Below are 19,795 nucleotides of genomic sequence, written 5' to 3'. Positions count from 1 at the left end.
CTGGGCATATGCCCTGACCAGGAATCAAACCATGACCTCCTGGTTCACAGGTTAGTGCTCAACCATTGAGCAACTCTGGCTGGGCAGGGGTCCTTCTTTTTTTCTTAATGAATCTGGCTAAAGGTTTGTTAATCTTATTTATCTTTTCAAAGAACCAGTTCTTCATGTCTTGATATTTTATATTGCTTTTTAGACTGTTTTATTTAGTCCTGGTCCTATATTTATCATTTTGTTCCTTCTACTCACTTTGAGCTTTGTTTGTTATTCTTTCTCTATTTTGTTTAAGTGTAAAGTTAGATTTTTTTATTTGAAGTTTTCTTATTTCTTGATGTAAGCCTTAATGCTAAGAATTTCCCTCTTGGAACTACTTTTGCTGTGTCTCGTACATTATTGTGTTCTCATTTTCATTTGTTTAAAGATATCTTTTGATTGCTTCCTTGATGTTATTGTTAACTCATTTATTGTTTAGTAACATGTTACTTACCTTCCAGGTCTTTGTATGTTTTTCAGGTTTTTTTTCTTCTTGTGATTGATTTCTAATTTCATACCATAATGGCCAGAGAAGATGCATGATATTGAAATGCATGGAGTTGCATTTCAATCTTCTTAAAACTATTGAGACTTGTTTTGTGTCCTAACTTGTGGATTGTCCTAGAAAATGTTCCATGTGCATTTGAAAAGAATGTATATGCTGCTTTGGGGTGGAATTACTCTGAAGATAACTATTATATCCTTGTGATATAGTGTGGCATTTAAGGCCACCATTTTCTTATTGATTTTCTGTCTGGATGATCTACCCCTTGATGTCCATGCGGTGTTTTAATCCCCTATTATGACCTTAGTACTATCAGTCTCTCCCTTTATGTTCATTAAGATTTACTTTATATATTTAGTGTGCCTATGTTGGATGCATAAATGTTTACAAGGGTGACATCCTCTTGTTGGATCGATCCCTTCAGCATTATGTAATGTCCTTCTTTGACTCTTGTTATGGTCTTTGTTTTGAAGTCTACATTGTCTGATATAAGTTTTTCTACCCCAACTTTTTTTCCATTTCCATTTGCATGAAATATCTTTTTCCATCTGTTTACTTTTAGTCCCTGTGTATCCTCTTTTTTACTAAGTTGGTTCTCTTGTAGACAACATATATCGATATGTAAGTCTTGTTTTATTTTCCATTCTGCTATCCTGTGTCTTTTTATTGAAGTATTTAAGCCATTTACATTTAAAAGGATTATTGATAGGTACATATAAATTCCCATCTTATTCTTTAAGAACTATGTTCTTCATTTCTCATAATATTGGTTTGGTGGTGATGAACTCTTTTAGCTTCTTCTTATCTGAAAAGCTCTTTCTTTCTTCTTCAATTTTAACTGATAGCCTTGCTGGAAAAAATAGTCTTTGTTATAAAAGTTTCTTGCTTTTCATCTCTTGGAATATTTCATACCAATATTTTTTGGCTGAAAATGTTTCTGTTGAGAAATCATCTGACAGTCTTATGTAGCTATCTTTCTCTTGCTTTTAAGATTCTCTCTTTGTCTTTAACCATTGCCATTTTAATTATGATGTATCTTGTTATGGGCCTCTTTGAGTTCATCTTATTTGGGATTTTTTGTGCTTCCTGAATTTGTGTGACTTTTTTCTTCACCAGATTAGGGAAGTTTTCAGTCATTATTTCTTCAAATAGGTTCTTGATCCCTGCTGTCTGTCTGCTTCTTATGGTACCCATATGATTACAATTCATGTTTCCCCAAAGGTCTCTTAAAATATTCTCATTTTTAAAAAATTATTTTTGCTGTTTTTATTGGGTGTTTTCTGCTACCATGTCTTCCAAATTGCTGGTTCAGTTATCTGCTTTATCTAACCTACTGTTTATTCTTTCTAGTATAGTATTCATTTCAGGTATTGTATTCTTCATTTCTGATTTTTTTATTTTATTGTTTCTATGTCCTTTGACTGCTTGATAACTCTTTATTGAAGTTTTTACTAAGTTCCTTGAGCAACCTTCTAACCATTTTTTGCACTCTATATCTAGTAAATTGTTCGCCTCCATTTCAGTTAGCTCTTTTTCTGGAGATTTCCCTTGCCTTCTATTTGGGGTATGTTTCTTTGTCTCCCTATTTTTACTACTTCTTTATGTTTGTTTCTATGTATTAGGTGGATTTGCTATGACTCCCAGACTTGGTAGGGTGACCTTATATAGTTGGTGTCCTGTGGTGACCCAACGGTGCTGTCTCCTTAATCACCTGAACTGGGTGCTCCAGGAATGTCCTCTGTGTCCCCACGCTTTCTTAACAAATGCTTAAAAATGATAATGCATGCCATGGCTGGTGTTGTTCAGTGTTTAGAACATTGGCCTGTGAACAAGATCACAGGTTAAATTTCTGGCCAAGGGCATGAACCTGGATTGCAGGTTCAACCCCTGGCCCTGGTCTGGGTGAGTGTGGGAAGCAATCAATCAATGTGTCTCTTTCTCTCTCTCCCATCCCTCCCTCCCACTCTATCTAAAAAAGCAATGGGAAAAATATCCTCAGGGGAGGATTAACAATAACAAAAAGAAAGATCATGCACACCCAGATAAGTATCAAAATACACCTTTAAGCAAAGGTCTTTAATATCTTTAGCTTTAAACACCTGCCCCTATAGGAGCTGCCTTACAACAGCTGCATTACAGCATGAATATATTCCTGTTCACACATGACCTATTTGGAAAGAAAATAAAAGGCATATGAGGAAAGAATAAAAGAAAAGAAGGGAAAATAGGATGATGATGCAGAAAGGCTTTTTGTGACTAGAATAAATGCCTGAAAAAGAAAACTCTGAGGTACCAAGAAGATACCATTTCCCTGAGCTTTGCTAAATCTGGGCATGTGAAACCTTCAGACGATATCAGTTATACTTGGTGCATTGTGCTGACTGGACTCTATGGCAACGGACTCATCTTTTGTGTCCTGCAGATAATGTGCCAAATTGCCTATTTAAAACACTGACAAAAGAAAGTCTTCTCATGAAGAGATTCCCGATTAAGAGCTTCTTTAAGCGAGCAAACCACTTTCCAGCAAGATGTCCTGATGACCTGGGCAGGGATGACCCAGACTGACGGATTTCCAGTGCTGTTGTGAGAGATGTATCATGCGCCATGAACCACCCAAGAGGCATGATTTGCCTCATTCTGAATCTATGGCAGAGCAAATGCTGAAAATGGGGAGGGGTGAGGTTGGGGGCTTCTGCTCTTCTTCACATCCTCTCTGTTGAGTAACAGCTCCCCCTTCAGCGGATGGCACCTGCCTGGGATCACTGCTGACAGGGAACCCAAGGCCTCCGACTCCCAGCTACAGCTGAATGTCATGGTTTTCACTGAGGTTTTTTTTGTTTTTTGTTTTTTGTTTTTTGTTTTTTGTTTTTTATGGTTGGCTGAAATGTAGCAAATGTTTCTTTGTTCACTACATTTACTAATAGTGATCAACATCTTAAGGTTCTTTCATATTCTGTCTTCTTTGGGATGGTTTGTGGATGCATTACTCATCCGGCATCAAGGAAAAGGTGTTGAGAGATTCAGATTTATGTTTTAGAGAATAACTGCCTTGCATGGCTGTGCAGTGTATTTAGGTACGATCTGTGATGTGATGTAAATGCAGTTATCTCCCCGTTGCTGAGAAGATGTGAGGAGAGGCTTTCAGGACTTGGGAGGTTGATCTAATTGACCTTGTAGGTGCCCTCAAATCTGGAATTCTATAATTCCTTTGGAACAGTTATGTTGAATCCGGTGGTGCTAGCAGGCAGTGAGGGTGAGGTCAGCCCAGATTTGATTTTTCATCTGGAGAGTGGGTAATTGTGATGCCAGAGGATAACCATTAGAAAGTGGGGATTGTGGGATTGTCCCAGTTTACGGGGCATAGGAGAGGGGTGAAAGGGCAGTCACTTGGCCAGCGCCTATAAAAAGGGGAATAGAGACTGACAGGGTAGTTAGAAAAGATCCTCAGCCCTCTTGGTTATAGACTTTGAGAGGAATCAAAGTTTTTCCTGCAGTAAGACATGCCTCCAGGTCTTTCCTGTAGCCTGAAATCTCTACCACTCTGAATAATATCTCTATTGAGCAATACCTCTAGGAGGCTGTCATCAAAATGAACAGGGGGCTCCCTGCAATAGCAGATCATGTAAATTTGTCCATACTTGGCAATATCTTTGCACAATATTAAGCAATTCCTCCCCCTCTCGGGACCCCAGTGTCCCTGGGTGCTGGTGAGGTTGAGTAGCTCTTTTATAGATTTCATGAAAATTTCTACATAAACAATCATGTCATCTGAATTAAAAAAAAAAAAATTCAATTCATCCTTTCCAATCTGCTTGCCTTTTATTTCTTTTTGCTTTTTTTTTTTTTCTCACTAGCTAGAACCTCCAGCAGAGTGTGAAATAAAAGTAATAAACGTAGATACCTTGTCTTATTCCTGATCTTAGGGGAAAGCATTTAGTCTCCCACCATTAAGGATGATGGCAGCTGTAGGTGTTTCATAGGTGCCCTTTTCCGTGTTGAGAAAGTTTCCTCTGTTCCTAGTTTGATGAGAGTTTTATTAAGAATAGGTGTTGAATTTTATGAAATTCCTTTTCTGTATCCACTGAGATGATCATATGATTTTCTCGTAAATTGTTAAGTTGCTGCATCACCTTGACTGAATGATATAAATTTTGGACTCTATTCAGGCAGGCAGTTAAACTATTTGCAGGTTAGTGTAATCGTTTCAAAGCTTCTTCTAAAACAGGCGTCTTCAAACTACGGCCCGCGGGCCACATGCGGCCCGCAGAGGAGTCTGATCCGGCCCGCCAGGTTTTTTGGGCAGTGAGCGCAGCCGAGGTGTTACAGTAGGAATTAGTAGTTCATATAGTCCGGCCCTCCAGCTCTCTGAGGGACCGTGATCTGGCCCCCACTTTAAAAAGTTTGAGGACCCCTGTAAAAGCATTGTTATGATGGACCCATGGCAGCCTTGTCTCTCGTGCTTATTTAGCCCCATTACTAAGACAAGAGTTTTCCAAGGACTCTACCCAGTATCCTGTCATTGTCTGAGATCTCTCCGCCTTGACTGGTGGGAATGAGAACTTTCCCGGTGCAAGCTCTGAGAGTTCTGCAGTGATGTGCTTTCTGTCCATTCTTTCCCCACTTAGCATCCTGCACAGATCTTTTCTCTACCAAAGACTCCACGTTCTGAAGTTCTCCAGCTCTTTCTACACAATGACCTCCTCTCTCATATTCTATCCCACAAGTTCTAGCCACCTCTAATCCCTAAATTCTTGTTTTTGTTTCTTCACTATAGCAAAATTGCCAGATTCTATGGACAAATAGCTTTCCGTGCTGCTGTGTGGAAACTACCCACCAGCAGTGACTGTAACAGTCGTATGAACCTATTTGCTTCCTTTCTCTCAGGGGTCAAATACTGTGCTGAGAGGCCATGGCACACATCTTGACTGTTGCTGTGTGTGTCGGGGCTGCAGTTCCTGGAGTGATGGCTCCTTGGGAGGGGAGGCAGACGTTTCACCCCCTGCAGTTTGTTCACACTGAAACCACCCGTCTTAATGCCTGTCCTACAGCAGCTACACTTGGTTTGCTATTTTGAATAAAAAGCATTTTGCATTGGAATGCCACAGAGGGTGCCTTGGTGATAGAATTAGATCTCTCTCTGCTACTCTCTTGGCAGCATCAGTTATAACCACTGTAGTGCTTAGTTCCAATTTCTAAAAATGAAAGTATGGGTAAGTGCCTAGCCTCCACTCCAATATATTGTGAGGCATCAAGCAAATAATGCAGATTAGATCTCCACTGTTATAGCACCAAGTCAGGCCCGCACAGTGCTCCGTCCAACCTGTGTGGAGGATCAGACTTCTGAGCAGGCCTCGCCTTCTTTCTACTCTTCCTGAGACTATCCCTCTTATGGTCCAGTACTCTGTTCAGCCTGTTGTTCCAATCAAATGTCTCTAAAAATATCCCATCAGAGCCACCTGCAAATACTATTCTTCAGCGATGGCCACGCTGCTGTCCTAAAGTGGCTGTGTGTGTTGGGTATTTGGTGTTTGAAGCTGCTTCACCCTGAAAGGGCACAGTATAATATCACAATGCAGCATGTCAGGATTTCTTGTACAACAGGCTAATATATCTTTTTTCCCCCTCAGGGCTGCCTGGAGCCACAGGAATCCCAGGGGAAAAGGGAGACCCTGGTGAACTGGGCTTGACTGGAAATGAGGGCCCAGCAGGGCAGAAGGGTGAAAAGGGAGACAAAGGGGACGTGTCCAATGACGTGCTCACTGCAGGTGAGAGGCTGCGCTCGAGCCCTCTGCCGGGGGAACAGGCCGAGACCTGTCTGGAATTCAATGCAAGGGCTGCTCTGGATCTTCTCTCCTCATCCGCCTCATGAGGCCATCTGTTCCCCGCTTTCAAAAAGGAGAATACTGTGCATGTTACCCCACTGTTGGCAAGACCAAATCTGGGATCTAAGCAGAAGTAGGCTAAATAATTCAGGTCTAAACATCATGGCTGGATTAAATTAGGATGAATGAAACTTCTTTTTTCCAAATATCCATTAAATCCAACACAATCCAGAATAATACATGTCAGCAGGCATGCCTCAGAGAACAACTGACAGCAAGTGCAGACGTTTCCTTTGCAATAGAGATAGGGCCATCCTCAGGCCTTGTTCTAAGCCTTGGACATAGAGAATGGGGGCAACTATGGTTGCTGGTCTTCTTTTTCCAGTTTTCAGCCCAGATTAAAAGCAGATAATTGGTGTCTATGGGGATGTGCGGGAGGTGCAGGAAGCCACAGGAAGACAATCAGCTGGTAGAAAAAGTAGGTGACAGTGGTCATGGAGGAGGAGGAGGCAGAAGAATTTTAAAAGCAGAGGACTTTGGAGACCATTTATAACATAAAACATAACTATCCTATTAATGTATTCAGTAAGCATCTATTGAATATCAGAGAGTAGTATTTATGAATTGGGCATTTTGCAAAGAGCTGAGACTATGAATGTGAAAATGAGCAAGATATGGCATCTGTCCTCCAGAAGCTAAGATGATAGATATTCAAAATAATGACCCTAATCATTCATTTGCCCATTTATCCACTGAAAATTAACTGAACACTGCTATTTGCCAGACACTGTGCTAAGACCAAAGCATCAAGGAAAGATCAAGTTATATTTAGCATGCTTTGTTTCATAAATGGGAGGGTGCTATGCAAAACGCATACAATTTAAGAAGTGTTTTCACAGGGTAATATACATGAATATACTTTTAAAATTTAAGACCATGTTACACTTCCATTATACGGGAAGTCTATACATCCAGAATACTGCGTGGTCCCTATACTGCTGAACAAGTGAAGAGTGATGACACACCATGCTGAGTGCACCCCAATTCAGGAGCCCAGGCCAGAGCGGAGGGTGTCCCCTGGTCAGGGAGCAGAGGTGGTGCAGTAGGGTTGGATGTTGCCTGCCCTGCCTTGGGCACAGACCCGCCTCTGGCCTCTGTGACCCCTGCTTACCCACCCTAAAGAGACTGACTTGGAAGAGGCAGCTAAAGAGACCTTAGAATGGGACTGCCAGGTGAGTGGAACTGAAGGGCAGAGCGGCCTGGCCTACTGGCACCGTTATGAGAGCTCCAGAACCAGCCCTTGCAGAGCACTCCACCCATATTGGCACCTGAGGCTACAGGACTGGCTGCCCTCAGGTGTGTAGGGGCCCCAATGACCTCAGTCATTCTCAAGAGGAAGGGTCAGGAGTAAGAGATTAATTCGGAGATGAAACAGGCTCAGCAGGGTTGAGTTGTTGCTGCTCAAGGTCACAGAGCTGGCAGGCGCACCTCATGTCTACCACACGGAGCAGTGCTGCTTGTGGCTGGCTGCAGAGTAGGAAACTTAAAAAAATACAGATGAATAAAAATAGTCACAGGGATATAAAGTACAGCATAGGGAATAGAGCCAATAATATTTTAATAACTGTGGATGGTGTCTGATGGGTCCTCAACTTACCAGGGTGATTACTTAGTAAGTTCCATACTTATCTAATACTCTGTTGTACTTCTGAAACTAATATGTCAACTGTAATTGAAATTTTTAAAAAATACATTTTTTAAGAAGTACAGATGACCCAACCTTCCCACATTGCTGATCTAATTGGTCTAGGAGGGAGCCCAAGATTAGAATTGTATTAAAGCTCCTTGCACAATTCTGATGAACAGTCAAGTCTGGGACCCACCAACATGGCCAGCGACAAAAGGATGAGCTTTGAAGTGAGACACCCCTGGGCCTGAGTTCCAGCCTATTCACGTGACCTCTGGCAAAGCACTGGACTCCCTGAGACTGAAGTCCTTTAGAGCCTGCTTCATGGAGTGGTTGGGTGGAGCCGTGAGGAGATTTATAAATTCCAGTGCCGTACCTGGCTCCAGTGGGAGCTCAGCCTGGCTATGGGAGCTTCCTCAGCTCCATGCGGACAAGTACATGGGCCCCTGTGGCAAGCCCCCGGGAGGTACTCATTCTCTCTATCTTCTGGGTGAAACCCAACTCTAATTATGGCTCCTTAACTGATCTCCCCCCACCTTCTTTCTCTCTCTTTCTCTCTCTCCAGGTGCCAAAGGTGACCCTGGCCCACCAGGCCCTCCTGGCCCACCTGGGCCCCCAGGCCCTCCAGGGCCACCGGGGCCCCCGGGAAGCAGAAGATCCAAAGGCCCGCGGCAGCCAAACATGTTCAACGGCCAGTGCCCAGGTCACCAGCCTTGCCCCAGGGAACCTGCCTCTTCCACTTCCGATCCCAACTCTGGCTTCCTCTAGGCTTTGTGCCTGGGTTTTGTAAAGAGAGGGAGAAGATCTTATCCAAGGAGTTCCCCCTTGTAACATGTTTGTGGGGGGCCTGAGCAGCCTATCCCGGGGTGGGGACTGGTGGCAAGTTTAGAATTGAGCCTCCCTCCACCTTTCCTCATCTCCCTCCCTTCGCTTGTCACTGGACTATTTCTCTTTCTGCCAAATTCACCATCGCTCTCTTCAGAATAGTCTGGAAGATTAATCCCCACTGACACTACAACACTACCGCTGCCACCATCAAGCTTTGAGTGCTAAAAGTGTGCCAGGCATGGTGCCAACTGCTAAGTTCATTTCATTCTCACAGCAGTCCTAGGACATAGGAATTGTTATTGCCACCAACTTACAGACACACAGCTGAAGCAGTCAGTAGTAAGTGGCAGAACTTGGATTCAAACCCAGCCCTGTAGGGATTGAATCCTGAACTTAACTGTAAGGCCCCGACTCTCAGAGCATCTTCCATCGGAGGTGGAAATTCATGCTTTAAGACTAAGCCGATCAAGGGCGAGAAGGCCAAGAGGCCTTGTTCTGTGGCCATTTTGTGATAGGTGTGGCCACAGGACTGACAGCTGCTTAAAACAAGACCCACACTAATGGAGAACACTTGTAGGGCGATGCTAGGACTTCTTCCCCAAACTGAGACCTGGGATCTGCCCACCTACTTAGCCGCAGGGAGGCTCGGCTTCTGCTGTTGCCTCAGTGGCGGACAGGAGGCCCTGCCCTGAGTGTCCTCCTCGCTCGCTGGACTGCACAGCCGCCTTCCTGAGCAGTCTGCAGTTCCCTCTGGCGAACTGCTTTTTCTGGAGGGTGTTTGGGGCCGTGCCCACTGTTATCAGAGCGAGCAAATCTGTGCTTTCAAAGATGTCACACGTGATATCCCCCTCCCCCCATAAATGGAGCCCAATTAGGATTCTCCCTGGAAGTTTGGTTCCATCATTGGCATTCAGCACTGCCCTCTCCATTAGCATCAGCCCTTTGTTCAGCTTCCCTTGGGGAGTGAGCTGGATGGGAATTTGAACTTCATCTGAGAGGAGGGAGGTCTGACCTGAGCCTGTGGAACTCTGACTTGCCAAGGCTCTGCCAGCCAGTGACAGCAGTGCCCGGTGAAGCACTCAGAGCATCCTGCTGAGAGGCAGGGCTAGGCCCCAGAGTTGTGAAGACTGAGCTGTGAGGGTTTCAGTGAGAGTCCATTGCCTCCGACGCCGCCCCCTAGAGCTGAGTCCTCAGCCGCCAGGCTTCCTGCGCCTGAACGTGGCCCTCTCCCTGCTCCAGTTCCATTTCTCTCCCTCCCGCCCACAGCATCGGAAGCAGGTTGGTGCTGAGGAACTAATGAGAGCCTTTTCTCCAGACGGAGGAGAGGGCCCTCCCTGCCCCTTTCTTGTACAAAGCCCAGGCTCCTGAGGGGAACTGCCTGTGGGGGAGTCAGCACAGATCCCGGACAGGGGGACTTCATTTCGCTGGCGAGGAGCCTGGAGATCATGGAGGGCCCAGCCCCCTGATAGCCGCTAACATTGGCTCCGACTCCACATTGCTCTGAGCTTCCTCACTGAGCACACAGCTGCTGCTTTGAGTCTAGCAGCCAGGGATGGTGCGAGCCCATCAGGATGGCCTGGCCTTTCCCAGAAAATCCTATTTGCCCCAGCTTGCCCCAGACCGGGCCCCTTACTGCCAATCCACTTCCTCCCATCTTCACAGTCTCAGGTCCCTCCCCTTCTCCTGTCCTGTTTCCACTGCCCTGAGCCACCTCTCCACCAAAGGTCTGAGTGAAGCCCATTTGATACAGGAACAGTGACAGGCTGAGGAGGGTGGATTCCAGCTCAGGCGCAGCCTTTAACCGACTGTGAATCAGGTGCCCATCAAGGACCTGAGTGTGGAGGCCTCCGAGCAGGGGCAGTGGGAGATGGTGGTGAGGGCTCAGACGGTCTGGGCCAGGCTGCCTCCTCTTCCTCTGTGATCCCTGCCCTGGGCGGTTCAGTCCCTCCTGAGGCTGCTGCCTCCCTCCTCTCCATTGGCCCCCTGAGACTGAAAACCCTCCCAGGAAGTTGCAATCTCAGTAGGTAATCCTCCTGCCCCTGGAGGCCAGGAGAGAGTCAGCAAGCCTCTTCCCCAAGGATTGCTGAGGGCCGGACCACACCGGCTAAGGCCTCCGTTTCCCCTCTTATTGACATCTCTGGGGAGGGTTCCATCTTAGCAGCTGGGCCATGGAAAGCTTGCTGGGAACTCACCCATGAGGGGAGGGGGCAGGAATTTGGAAGTGAATGGCTTGGCGGTGCTTAGCAGCAAGCTGCCAGAGCACTTGCTGGGCCTGTTGTGAGGGTGCCTGTGGGCCTAGAGTCCGGACTGAGGCGGGGAGGGGTGCGCTCACCGTGCCGCCCGCGCTGGCCCTGATCACTGTTTATTGTTTCAGGTGAGACATGCGCTGTCCCCAATGACGACACCTTGGTGGGAAAAGCCGATGAGAAAGTCAATGAACACCATTCCCCACAAGCGGGTACAGAAACAAAGCATCCTATTTCGAAATTCAGAAATTGGATGCCTTAAAGTCATAATTGAGAGGTGAGCAACTTTTTTCTCTCCTCCTTTGGTAGAATCCATGATCGCTTCCATTGGAAACGCAACGCAAGTGCTGAAGGTCACAGAGACATTTGGGACTTGGATACGAGAGTCTGCGAACAAGAGTGATGAGCGGGTCTGGGTGACTGAACATTTCTCAGGTACCTTCCCGTGGCAGGTGGTCTGTCCCTGTGTTGTTGTGTCTTCCATCTGCTGCCCGCCGGCAGGCTGGTCCTCTGCTCTGTGTCTGTCTGAAATCCCTGCTATTTGGTGTAAAACAGTGACCCTTTGTTTTAGAAAACACAAATGAGCGGGCAGAATACTTTCCTCCTTTGAGGACACTTGCTGCTCAGGTCACAGGGACATCATGAGCAGGGCACCCCCGGGGTAGCTTTAGGGAAAGTATCCACAGGAAACCTTATGGCATTATGACTGGTGGCCTCAGAAAGCACAATGGGGAAGAATGTCAGAGCTGAAGGCTTCTGCACTGTCCGCCTGTCTGAGGTTGGCTCCGCCCATGGCAGAGCACTGTTGGCCATCGGTCTCGGCGTCTGTCGGACAGAGCCCTCGGGGGAGGGTGAACTGCCCCCCCCCCCCCAGGGACGCTGCTCCTGCCTGTGACCCTCGTCACGCTGCCTCGAAGGGATGTGGTCAGAAATGCTGGTCGTGGTAGCGGTGCCCTCATTCCAGAAGCGGTCTAGCCACGCACACCGGTCCGAGCAATAGCTGAGATATGCGGCTTCGTTTCATCCAGGCTAACTGACCAGCTGGTGATTACTGCCCAGATGACCAGCCGAGAAGCATTCTGGGCTCAAAGGGAAAGAGCAATAACGTGAAAGAGCAGTAGCTGCTGTGGAGGGCAGGAGGAGGCAGGAGGGGACTGAACAACTGTTCCTGGGTGAGGCCCATGTCCATCTGATAGAAAAGTTTATATAAAGAATTGAGAACGGGGTGGGGAGGGTGAGAGTTCTCCTGGAGGAAAGCTGACTCTGTAGAGTCCGCGTTCAAAAGACAAATCAGAATGCTAAAGAGAACTGGCCTTTGAGTTTGGTCAGGTCACAGGGACATGACCAGGGCACCCTGAGTGTAGCTTATCCAATTTTAGGCAAAGTATCCAGAAGTAAACCATAGCATTGTGAGTTTGAGAGTCTGAGACTTTTCAAGCTGGACAAGGACCCTCCTTATGGGACACCTCCCTCCATTTACCTCCCTGTTCCCTCCCCCTCTCCACCCCCTTGTGCTAGACTCCCTCTCCAGCTGCGATTGCCAGGCCAAAGGGCCAGTAACAGCTGTTCTGGGCTTCTCTCCTGTAGGCATCAGGGTGAAGGAGTTCAAAGATCAGCCCTCCCTGCTGAATGGCAGTTACTCGCTCATCCACCTCCCGTATTATTTCCATGGCTGTGGGCATGCCATTTACAACAACTCTCTCTACTACCACAAAGGAGGGTCCAACACCATAGTGAGGTGAGTCATGTGGGCCCGCAGCCCCTTCTCCTGCATCCCAGACAGCACCTACTATGTGCTTTAGTTACCTGCTCCCATCACTTTGTGCCCTTGGGGCCTGGCACACACTCAGAGGTCAGTCAGGACACAAGTGTGAGCCTCTGGCCCAGCCCCTGCCTGGGTCTGCGTTCATTGCTGGTCCGGACCCCGGGAGTGAGGTTGGAGCCCGAGAAGAGGAGGCTGGAGTGGTCCGAGGGGCAGCTTTCTCACCCTCTGAGCCAGGAAGCAGCCAGAACCCCGGGCTCCCTCTGGCAGGAAGGTGCCACACCCGGAAGTGGGTCCCTGCCAGGACCAGACAGGGACCAAAAGGCGTTCCAGGTGTTCGGAGGAAGCTGAGGTGGGCAGCCAGGCCTCTCAAGTCCCCCACCCCCCACTCCCCCCCGGTTCTTTCCAAACTCCAGTATTCCTTGCCTGGGATCAGGTTTGTTAGGCTCCGTGCACATCCCACACTCACAGGCGCACATTTCTTCTGCTGCTCAATGGCACCCTCTGGTGGTGTTCTTTTCCTGTAACAATGTCCCAACTTTCATTCCTGCAGGCAGGTGCCTCTGGGATCATAGATTCCCTTTATGATTCAGTCTAGATTTGGAGCTGGTCACATCGGACAGCCTCCAGGAGCTGAGGGCGCGGGACGCCACGCACAGCTCCCTCTGTCCAGTCACCCGCCAGCCATGACTTTGTCGCATCTCTTCCAGCTGGTGACCTTCTTAACTTAGGCTGCTGTGAAAATTTTTTTAAAATATATTTTTATTGATTTCAGAGAGGAAGGGAGAGAGATAGAAACATCTATGATGAGAGAGAATCATTCATCAGCTGCCTCCTGAATACACTCCCCACACACACGCCCCCACCCCACCACCGCCACGGAGGAGCAATCCTGTAACCCGGGCGTGTGCCCTGCCTGGGAATCCATCGTGACCTCCTGGTTCATAGGTCGATGCTCAACCACTGAGCCACGCCAGCAGGGCTGCTGTGAAATCTTTTGCTTAAAATGTCAGCCTGGGGTGGAGGAAGAACCTCCCTGTGCAGGTTTCCCAGTAAAACAGCCCAAACTTGGAGTTGGCTCTGTGAGTTACTTGTATCCTGGGCCTGTCGCTTCTCCTTTTTCACTTGCAAAACGAAAGGACTGAACTAGATCAGCTTTGGAGCCCCTGTAGCTCCAGGGGCGTGTGAGAAGGCATTTCAGGCGGTCAGCCAGCACCAGCACTCTGAGGAGAAGGACTTGCCTGGGCTCACGCGGCTGGGAGGGGACACTCAGAGGCCGCCACCGTCCTCCAAACCCCCTGCTCACAGCGCTGGGATGGACCAGTAGGACGAGCATGACCGGGGTGCTTACTGGGAATGCGGAGGCTCATAGGGGCGCCTGGAAAACCACCCTTGTCCGGAAAAGTGGCAACTCATATCTACTTTTTTTTTTTTTTTAACACATTTCAGATTTGAATTTGGCAAAGAAACATCCCGAACTCTGAAACTTGAAAATGCCTTGTATTTTGATCGAAAATACCTCTTTGCCAATTCCAAGACTTACTTCAATTTAGCTGTGGATGAGAAGGGCCTTTGGGTTATCTACGCTTCCAGCGTGGATGGCTCGAGCATCCTGGTGGCCCAGATGGACGAGAGGACCTTCTCGGTGGTGCAGCACATCAACACCACGTACCCCAAGTCCAAGGCCGGCAACGCCTTCATCGCCCGGGGGATCCTCTACGTCACCGACACCAAAGACATGAGGATAACATTTGCCTTTGATTTGTTAGCAGGGAAACAGATCAATGCAAACTTTGATTTAAGAACTACTCAGTCTGTTCTTGCCATGCTATCATACAATATGAGGGACCAGCATTTATATTCGTGGGAAGATGGCCACTTAATGCTTTATCCTGTGCGGTTTTTGTCCGCTGCATTGAACCAGTGACGCAATGCAGTCTGCTCCTCTCCATAAACGTCCGATGTCCTCAGGCACCGTCTCTATCCCAACAGAAAGCTGTCTTTAAGGGGGGCCAGGGGCTTCGCTGTCATAATCTCATGACATGAGTCCTTATCTGGTTGGTAAATGCCCTTTCAATTCAGACTCTTTAGAGGAAGATAACAGAAACCAAATGGCTGAGGTTTGGCGATTCCTCCACCAACCAGCTGGGCCGGGGACCTCTCCCTTCCACAGGGAGCCGGAGAGAGCTGGCTAACACGATGGGTGAGATTTTCTCCACGTGTAGGGAATTCAGTGTTTCTTGGCTATTGCTGCTGTACAACTTTTATATATTTGGCTGTTGTTGTTTTTGTTTGTTTCTAGCCATGTGCTGAGCAAATTGACCTCTGAGTTGATCGGCCCAATTGCTTGAGCAATGAATTCCTAGTGCCGACTTCTATTTGGCACCTTGAAGCTGCCCTGGCCCTTTAAGGCTGCTGAAGTAGCACATTTCCCACAGCTCATTACCTTTCTCTGCCTCTGCACCTGCACCACAGCACCAGAACGGCCAGCGTCCTCTGCTCCTGGTCACTGATCCAAGGTTAGCAAAAAGCAGCACAGCCACGTGTGCAGGTTTCCAGTAAAACATCCACGGGCCCCTCCAGGTTCTTATCAGCTCTGATCCCGCTGGTTGGCAGCAGTGGGTCATAAACGGAATCCTCTGGTCTCAGGCTCCTGCCACAGCTGTGTCTCCGCTGTCAGAGTGCTGAATATTGTGTGGCATTAACTGGCTACATCTACGGGAAGCACTCCGCAGTTTTCAGAACAGAAGCACCATTTGTGGTTAACTGGAACAGGGGCAGGCAAACGATGGCCCTTGGGCCAAAGCCATCCCTTCAACTGTGTTTGTAAATAAAGTTTTATTGTAACACAGTTAGTTACATGCATTATTATAATCGTCTGTGGCTACTTTTGCTCTATAATGACGGAGTTGGGTCCCTACAAGAAAGTTGAGTAGTGGTCACAAAGCCTAAAACATGGGCCGTCTGGCCCTTTGCCCTCCTTTGATTTAGAATATAAAGAGAGCCTGTTTGGGGAAGAGCATATTCACCAGAGCTGATTGTTACGTTTTGGTTTATCCCAGACCAAGAAGTGGTCATTTATATGGTTTGAGTTTTTGAAAGAGGGAAAGGGTGAGGCCAGCGTAAAACTAAGTGGCCTTCCAAAAAGCAGTAGTGAACTGTCCCTTCTCTCACATCGTCCTAAAGGATGTGCTCTGGTCCTCTTGAAAGCAGGAGAAAATCCAGTTTAACTTACTCCTAATGCCCTTGAATACGTCTATTTCTGCCAGCTTCGTTTTTCAAACATGCTTCAGCCAGGCCGGGCCACTGAGAGCAGAGAGGAATCTAGACAGGTACTGGGTCCTGCAGCCAGGAGGGCACCTGAGGAAAATCTGACGTAGACATTTTTCAGCAATTTGTTCTCATCGAATACATGTGTCTGGGGGAAAACTTCTGCAGCTTTTTGATTGGGGCTAAATCCATCCTCTTTGACTCTGAGTCCTGGTTTTATACCTTACTAATAGAAGCATTTTCAAACTCAGAGGGTGTACAGATTTAGATTTTAAATCTCTCCACACCTGAAAATACCCAGGCAGTTATGAGGGAATTTTTTTGTTGTGTTTTCAAAATAAGGGTTTCTACAACTCCCCTGCCCCACCCCCTGCTCACACACACACACACACACACACACACACACACACACTTATTAATTACATTGGTTATGTTGTGTCATCACAGCATTTAAAAATACTCTTTTTAGATTCATGTTTGTAGAAAAGTAAGTAGAGTTTCATGTTCAAGATCAATGTGTCTAATGAATGCCAGTCTGCTTTTAAAGTATTTAAATACGTATGTGGCTGTTTCTGGATGCAGGGGGCCTGGATATGAAGATAATTTCATAGTAACAGCCATGTTAGTAATATTAGTAATTAATCGTATGTGTGGTAGCAACCAAAATGGTTAGTTGTTAAACTAGCATATATTCCTTTTAGGAAAAAGTTTCAGAAACCCCAGTCTTGCTTGACATCTGAGCTATCTTGGTTCCCTGAATTGTGGGTAAGGAATTATATATTCACTACCAGAGAAGGTTGTACGGAAATGTGTGTTTTGTTTTTGCTATGGCAGAGTAATATGAGGACAGCTGAGTTTGATCAAGGTCTAAAGGGTAATTTTATATGGCTGAAAGTTTGTTTTTACAGAGGGAAAAGAATAAAGATTTGACTCATTCTTTTCTGCAAGCAGCACTTGATTAAAGACAAAAAGGTGTGGGCTCACTGCTAAAAGAGAACGGACAACCGAATGCTTTTAAGTTAAGATATCATTTTGGCAGTTTCCCCTCTCACTCATTACCAGGTGGCTTTAAAGCACTTTCCAAATATCTGCCTTTCTGATGTCAGAATCAAGCCCGATAATTCTCTAGCTCCTCTTTAATCTGTAGGAGATAGCTTCCCGGGGGAAAGTAAATAAAACCGCCCGTCCCGACCTCAGAGGCAGGTTGGACCCTATTTCAAAGCATTTTCTCTCAACTGATAACGTGCCCTCCTGAAGCCACGCAGTGGCTACGGTCTCAGCGTATCGCGCAGCACAGGTGTTCTGACAGAGAAAGGGTTCTGGCGTGGACGTGTTCAGATGAGTTCTGATCGTAGGCATTTTGACAATCTTATTCCCCTCGAGGTCGCAAGGTGAAAAGTCACGTGAGAGACCACAGCTCTGCAGGAGCCAGCTGCACATTCTGGCCTGTTTGATGCCAGAGCGTCCGAAGGAGAAGTGTGTGATAGGGCTTTTCCCCTCTCATCCAGCTGCTGTGACCTTGGGGATCATGTCATCCAAAGCCACGGTTTCCCATCTGTAACCACCGAACAACAAAAGAGTAACTGGGACTGTCTCTTTTTTTGTTGTAATTTATTTAACTTTAATCTACCTAGTTAATAAAATAATCACTGCTGAACACAAGCACATATTGGAACAAGTGTATTTTATTTTGACCTCTTGCTAATTTAGATGCAACATTTAAAAGAAAAAACAACAACGCAAAACACTACTGTGGTGGGATTTTATTGGGTTGTTCCTCCGTCGAAACTTGTGCAGTTTACTAGCTCCTCCGAATACTGAAGACTCACTGAGGCGGGCTGTTTTCTCTGGAGAAAGACATCGTAACTAGAACTAGACACACACAGCCGCAAATGCAATGGAGATTTGCTCATTTATTGGCCTAGGCAAGGCACCTGAAGAGAGCATAACATTTGAGGCTAAATATGAAAAGAGACAAATGTTAAAAACTGGATTTGTGTGAATTTGGACAAGTCTCTTAATCCTCAGAACGTGTTTCTTTTGAAAAATGTTGATAACAGCATTACTTAACCTTCTTTGATTTTTCTATATGAAATGAGAAATACTCTGATATAATACAAGTCTTGATAAATGATAGCTGTTACTTTTATATTCATTCCTACAGGAAACCAGAATGGCCCTGTTGTTCTTATGGCTTTATTCAGGGGCTGGTTAGGAACACGCATCAACTGTTTCTTTCTTTTTTAAATGTATTTTATTGATTTTTTACAGAGAGGAAGAGAGAGGGATAGAGAGTTAGAAACATCGATGAGAGAGAATCATAGATCAGCCGCCTCCTGCACACGTGCCCGAAACCAAGGTACATGCCCTTGACCGGAATTGAACCTGGGACCTTTCAGCCCCCAGGCCGATGCTCTATCCATTGAGCCAAACCGGTTTTGGCAGCATCAACTATTTCTATCTGCTGGCCTGTTTGATTAGCTAGTTAATACTTTACTCCATCAAAAAATAGGCCCCTTAGATATACAACAAATTTACGATAAAACTGCCCCAAATTAAAAAAAAAAAAAAGTTTAAGAATATGCTGCTTTGTTTTATAGAACTTCTTTATAAGCTCCTCTAGCAGTGTCTCTGTTAGTGGGTGGCCCAAGGCAGGCACTGCTGATGGCTTTTGTCATTAAAATATAAAGCAAAAAGAGAAAACCCACCAAGAAAATAGTAGTCTTGCCCTTTCAGACTTTGCATGTGATGTTAAGATATCCGTTCTTACATTCACTGCAAGATATAAAATAAGAATGAAATTCATCTGCCTCACTACTTTCCATCCAAGCAATCTGCTAGGATCAGGCCCCAAAGCTGAGCTGTTTAAGAAACTGTGGTTAAAGTACTTCTAACATCTATTAAAAACGTAATTCTATAATTGCTAGGTTCTTGTGTCCAGCCGCCTGGCATTGTCAGTGTCCCACACTCGTTGCTGAGGCCACGTGAGTCATCACAGGATGACAAGAGGCCAACACTAGAGGGGTCTTCACAAGACACCCAACCCAACCCTCTCCCGTGGCGTCTGAGAATGGAAGCCACAGAAGGTGGCCCCACAGCTTCAGCTCCTGCGTGCGTCCAGAGGAGACACTGTATCATGACCTTGTGATCATGTGTTCCACCACCTGCTGCTGCTTCCAGAGTAAGGATCTGGTCCTTGTAATTGGAAAATGAAAATAATTAACTTTGAATATTAAAAAAAAAAAAAAAAAAAAAAAAAAAAAAAAAAAACCAACTTAGAGGAATAAGCCAAACCAGCCCCGTCAAGCAGAGACACTCCCTGCAAAGATGCCATCACCCTGGGAAGTAGACGCACGTGCCCCAGGCCAGGACCTGGTTATTCCCAAACTGCCATCCCTACTGGATGACCTTCCTGGAGTTCTAGAGCAGCGTTTTTCAACCGCTGTTCCGCGGCACACTAGTATGCCGCGAGATGTTGCCTGGTGTGCCGTAGGTGCAGACAAGACAAGAATTTTATAATTTTTCACTATTTTGTTTACTTAATATTTCATAATAAAGTAATTATAAAATACTTTCTTTGTGTTTATTTGATTCCTATTCAAGAGAATTACTTTATATATAGTCAATATAGGCACAGAGTTAAAT

General features: G+C 46.3%; 1 protein-coding gene across 1 annotated transcript in view; it reads left to right on the top strand.

Annotated features, from left to right (window-relative positions):
- GLDN (gliomedin) overlaps positions 1–17,812 on the top strand; it is a 55,058-nt gene extending 37,246 nt beyond the window's left edge. Inside the window, exons 5-10 of the mRNA XM_045582499.1 lie at positions 6,163–6,300; positions 8,610–8,747; positions 11,247–11,330; positions 11,428–11,553; positions 12,706–12,856; positions 14,330–17,812. Of these exons, the coding sequence (XP_045438455.1) occupies positions 6,163–6,300; positions 8,610–8,747; positions 11,247–11,330; positions 11,428–11,553; positions 12,706–12,856; positions 14,330–14,807 (1,115 nt within the window). The 3' untranslated portion in view covers positions 14,808–17,812. The remainder of the gene's footprint in view (positions 1–6,162; positions 6,301–8,609; positions 8,748–11,246; positions 11,331–11,427; positions 11,554–12,705; positions 12,857–14,329) is intronic.
- The last annotated feature ends 1,983 nt before the right edge of the window (positions 17,813–19,795 follow it).

Source organism: Pipistrellus kuhlii, unplaced genomic scaffold (genome assembly GCF_014108245.1).
Source record: "Pipistrellus kuhlii isolate mPipKuh1 unplaced genomic scaffold, mPipKuh1.p scaffold_m20_p_1, whole genome shotgun sequence".
In the NCBI taxonomy this organism is placed as follows: domain Eukaryota; kingdom Metazoa; phylum Chordata; class Mammalia; order Chiroptera; family Vespertilionidae; genus Pipistrellus; species Pipistrellus kuhlii.
The sequence above is the reverse complement of the archived record's forward strand: the minus strand, read 5'-3'. Positions and strand labels throughout refer to the sequence as shown.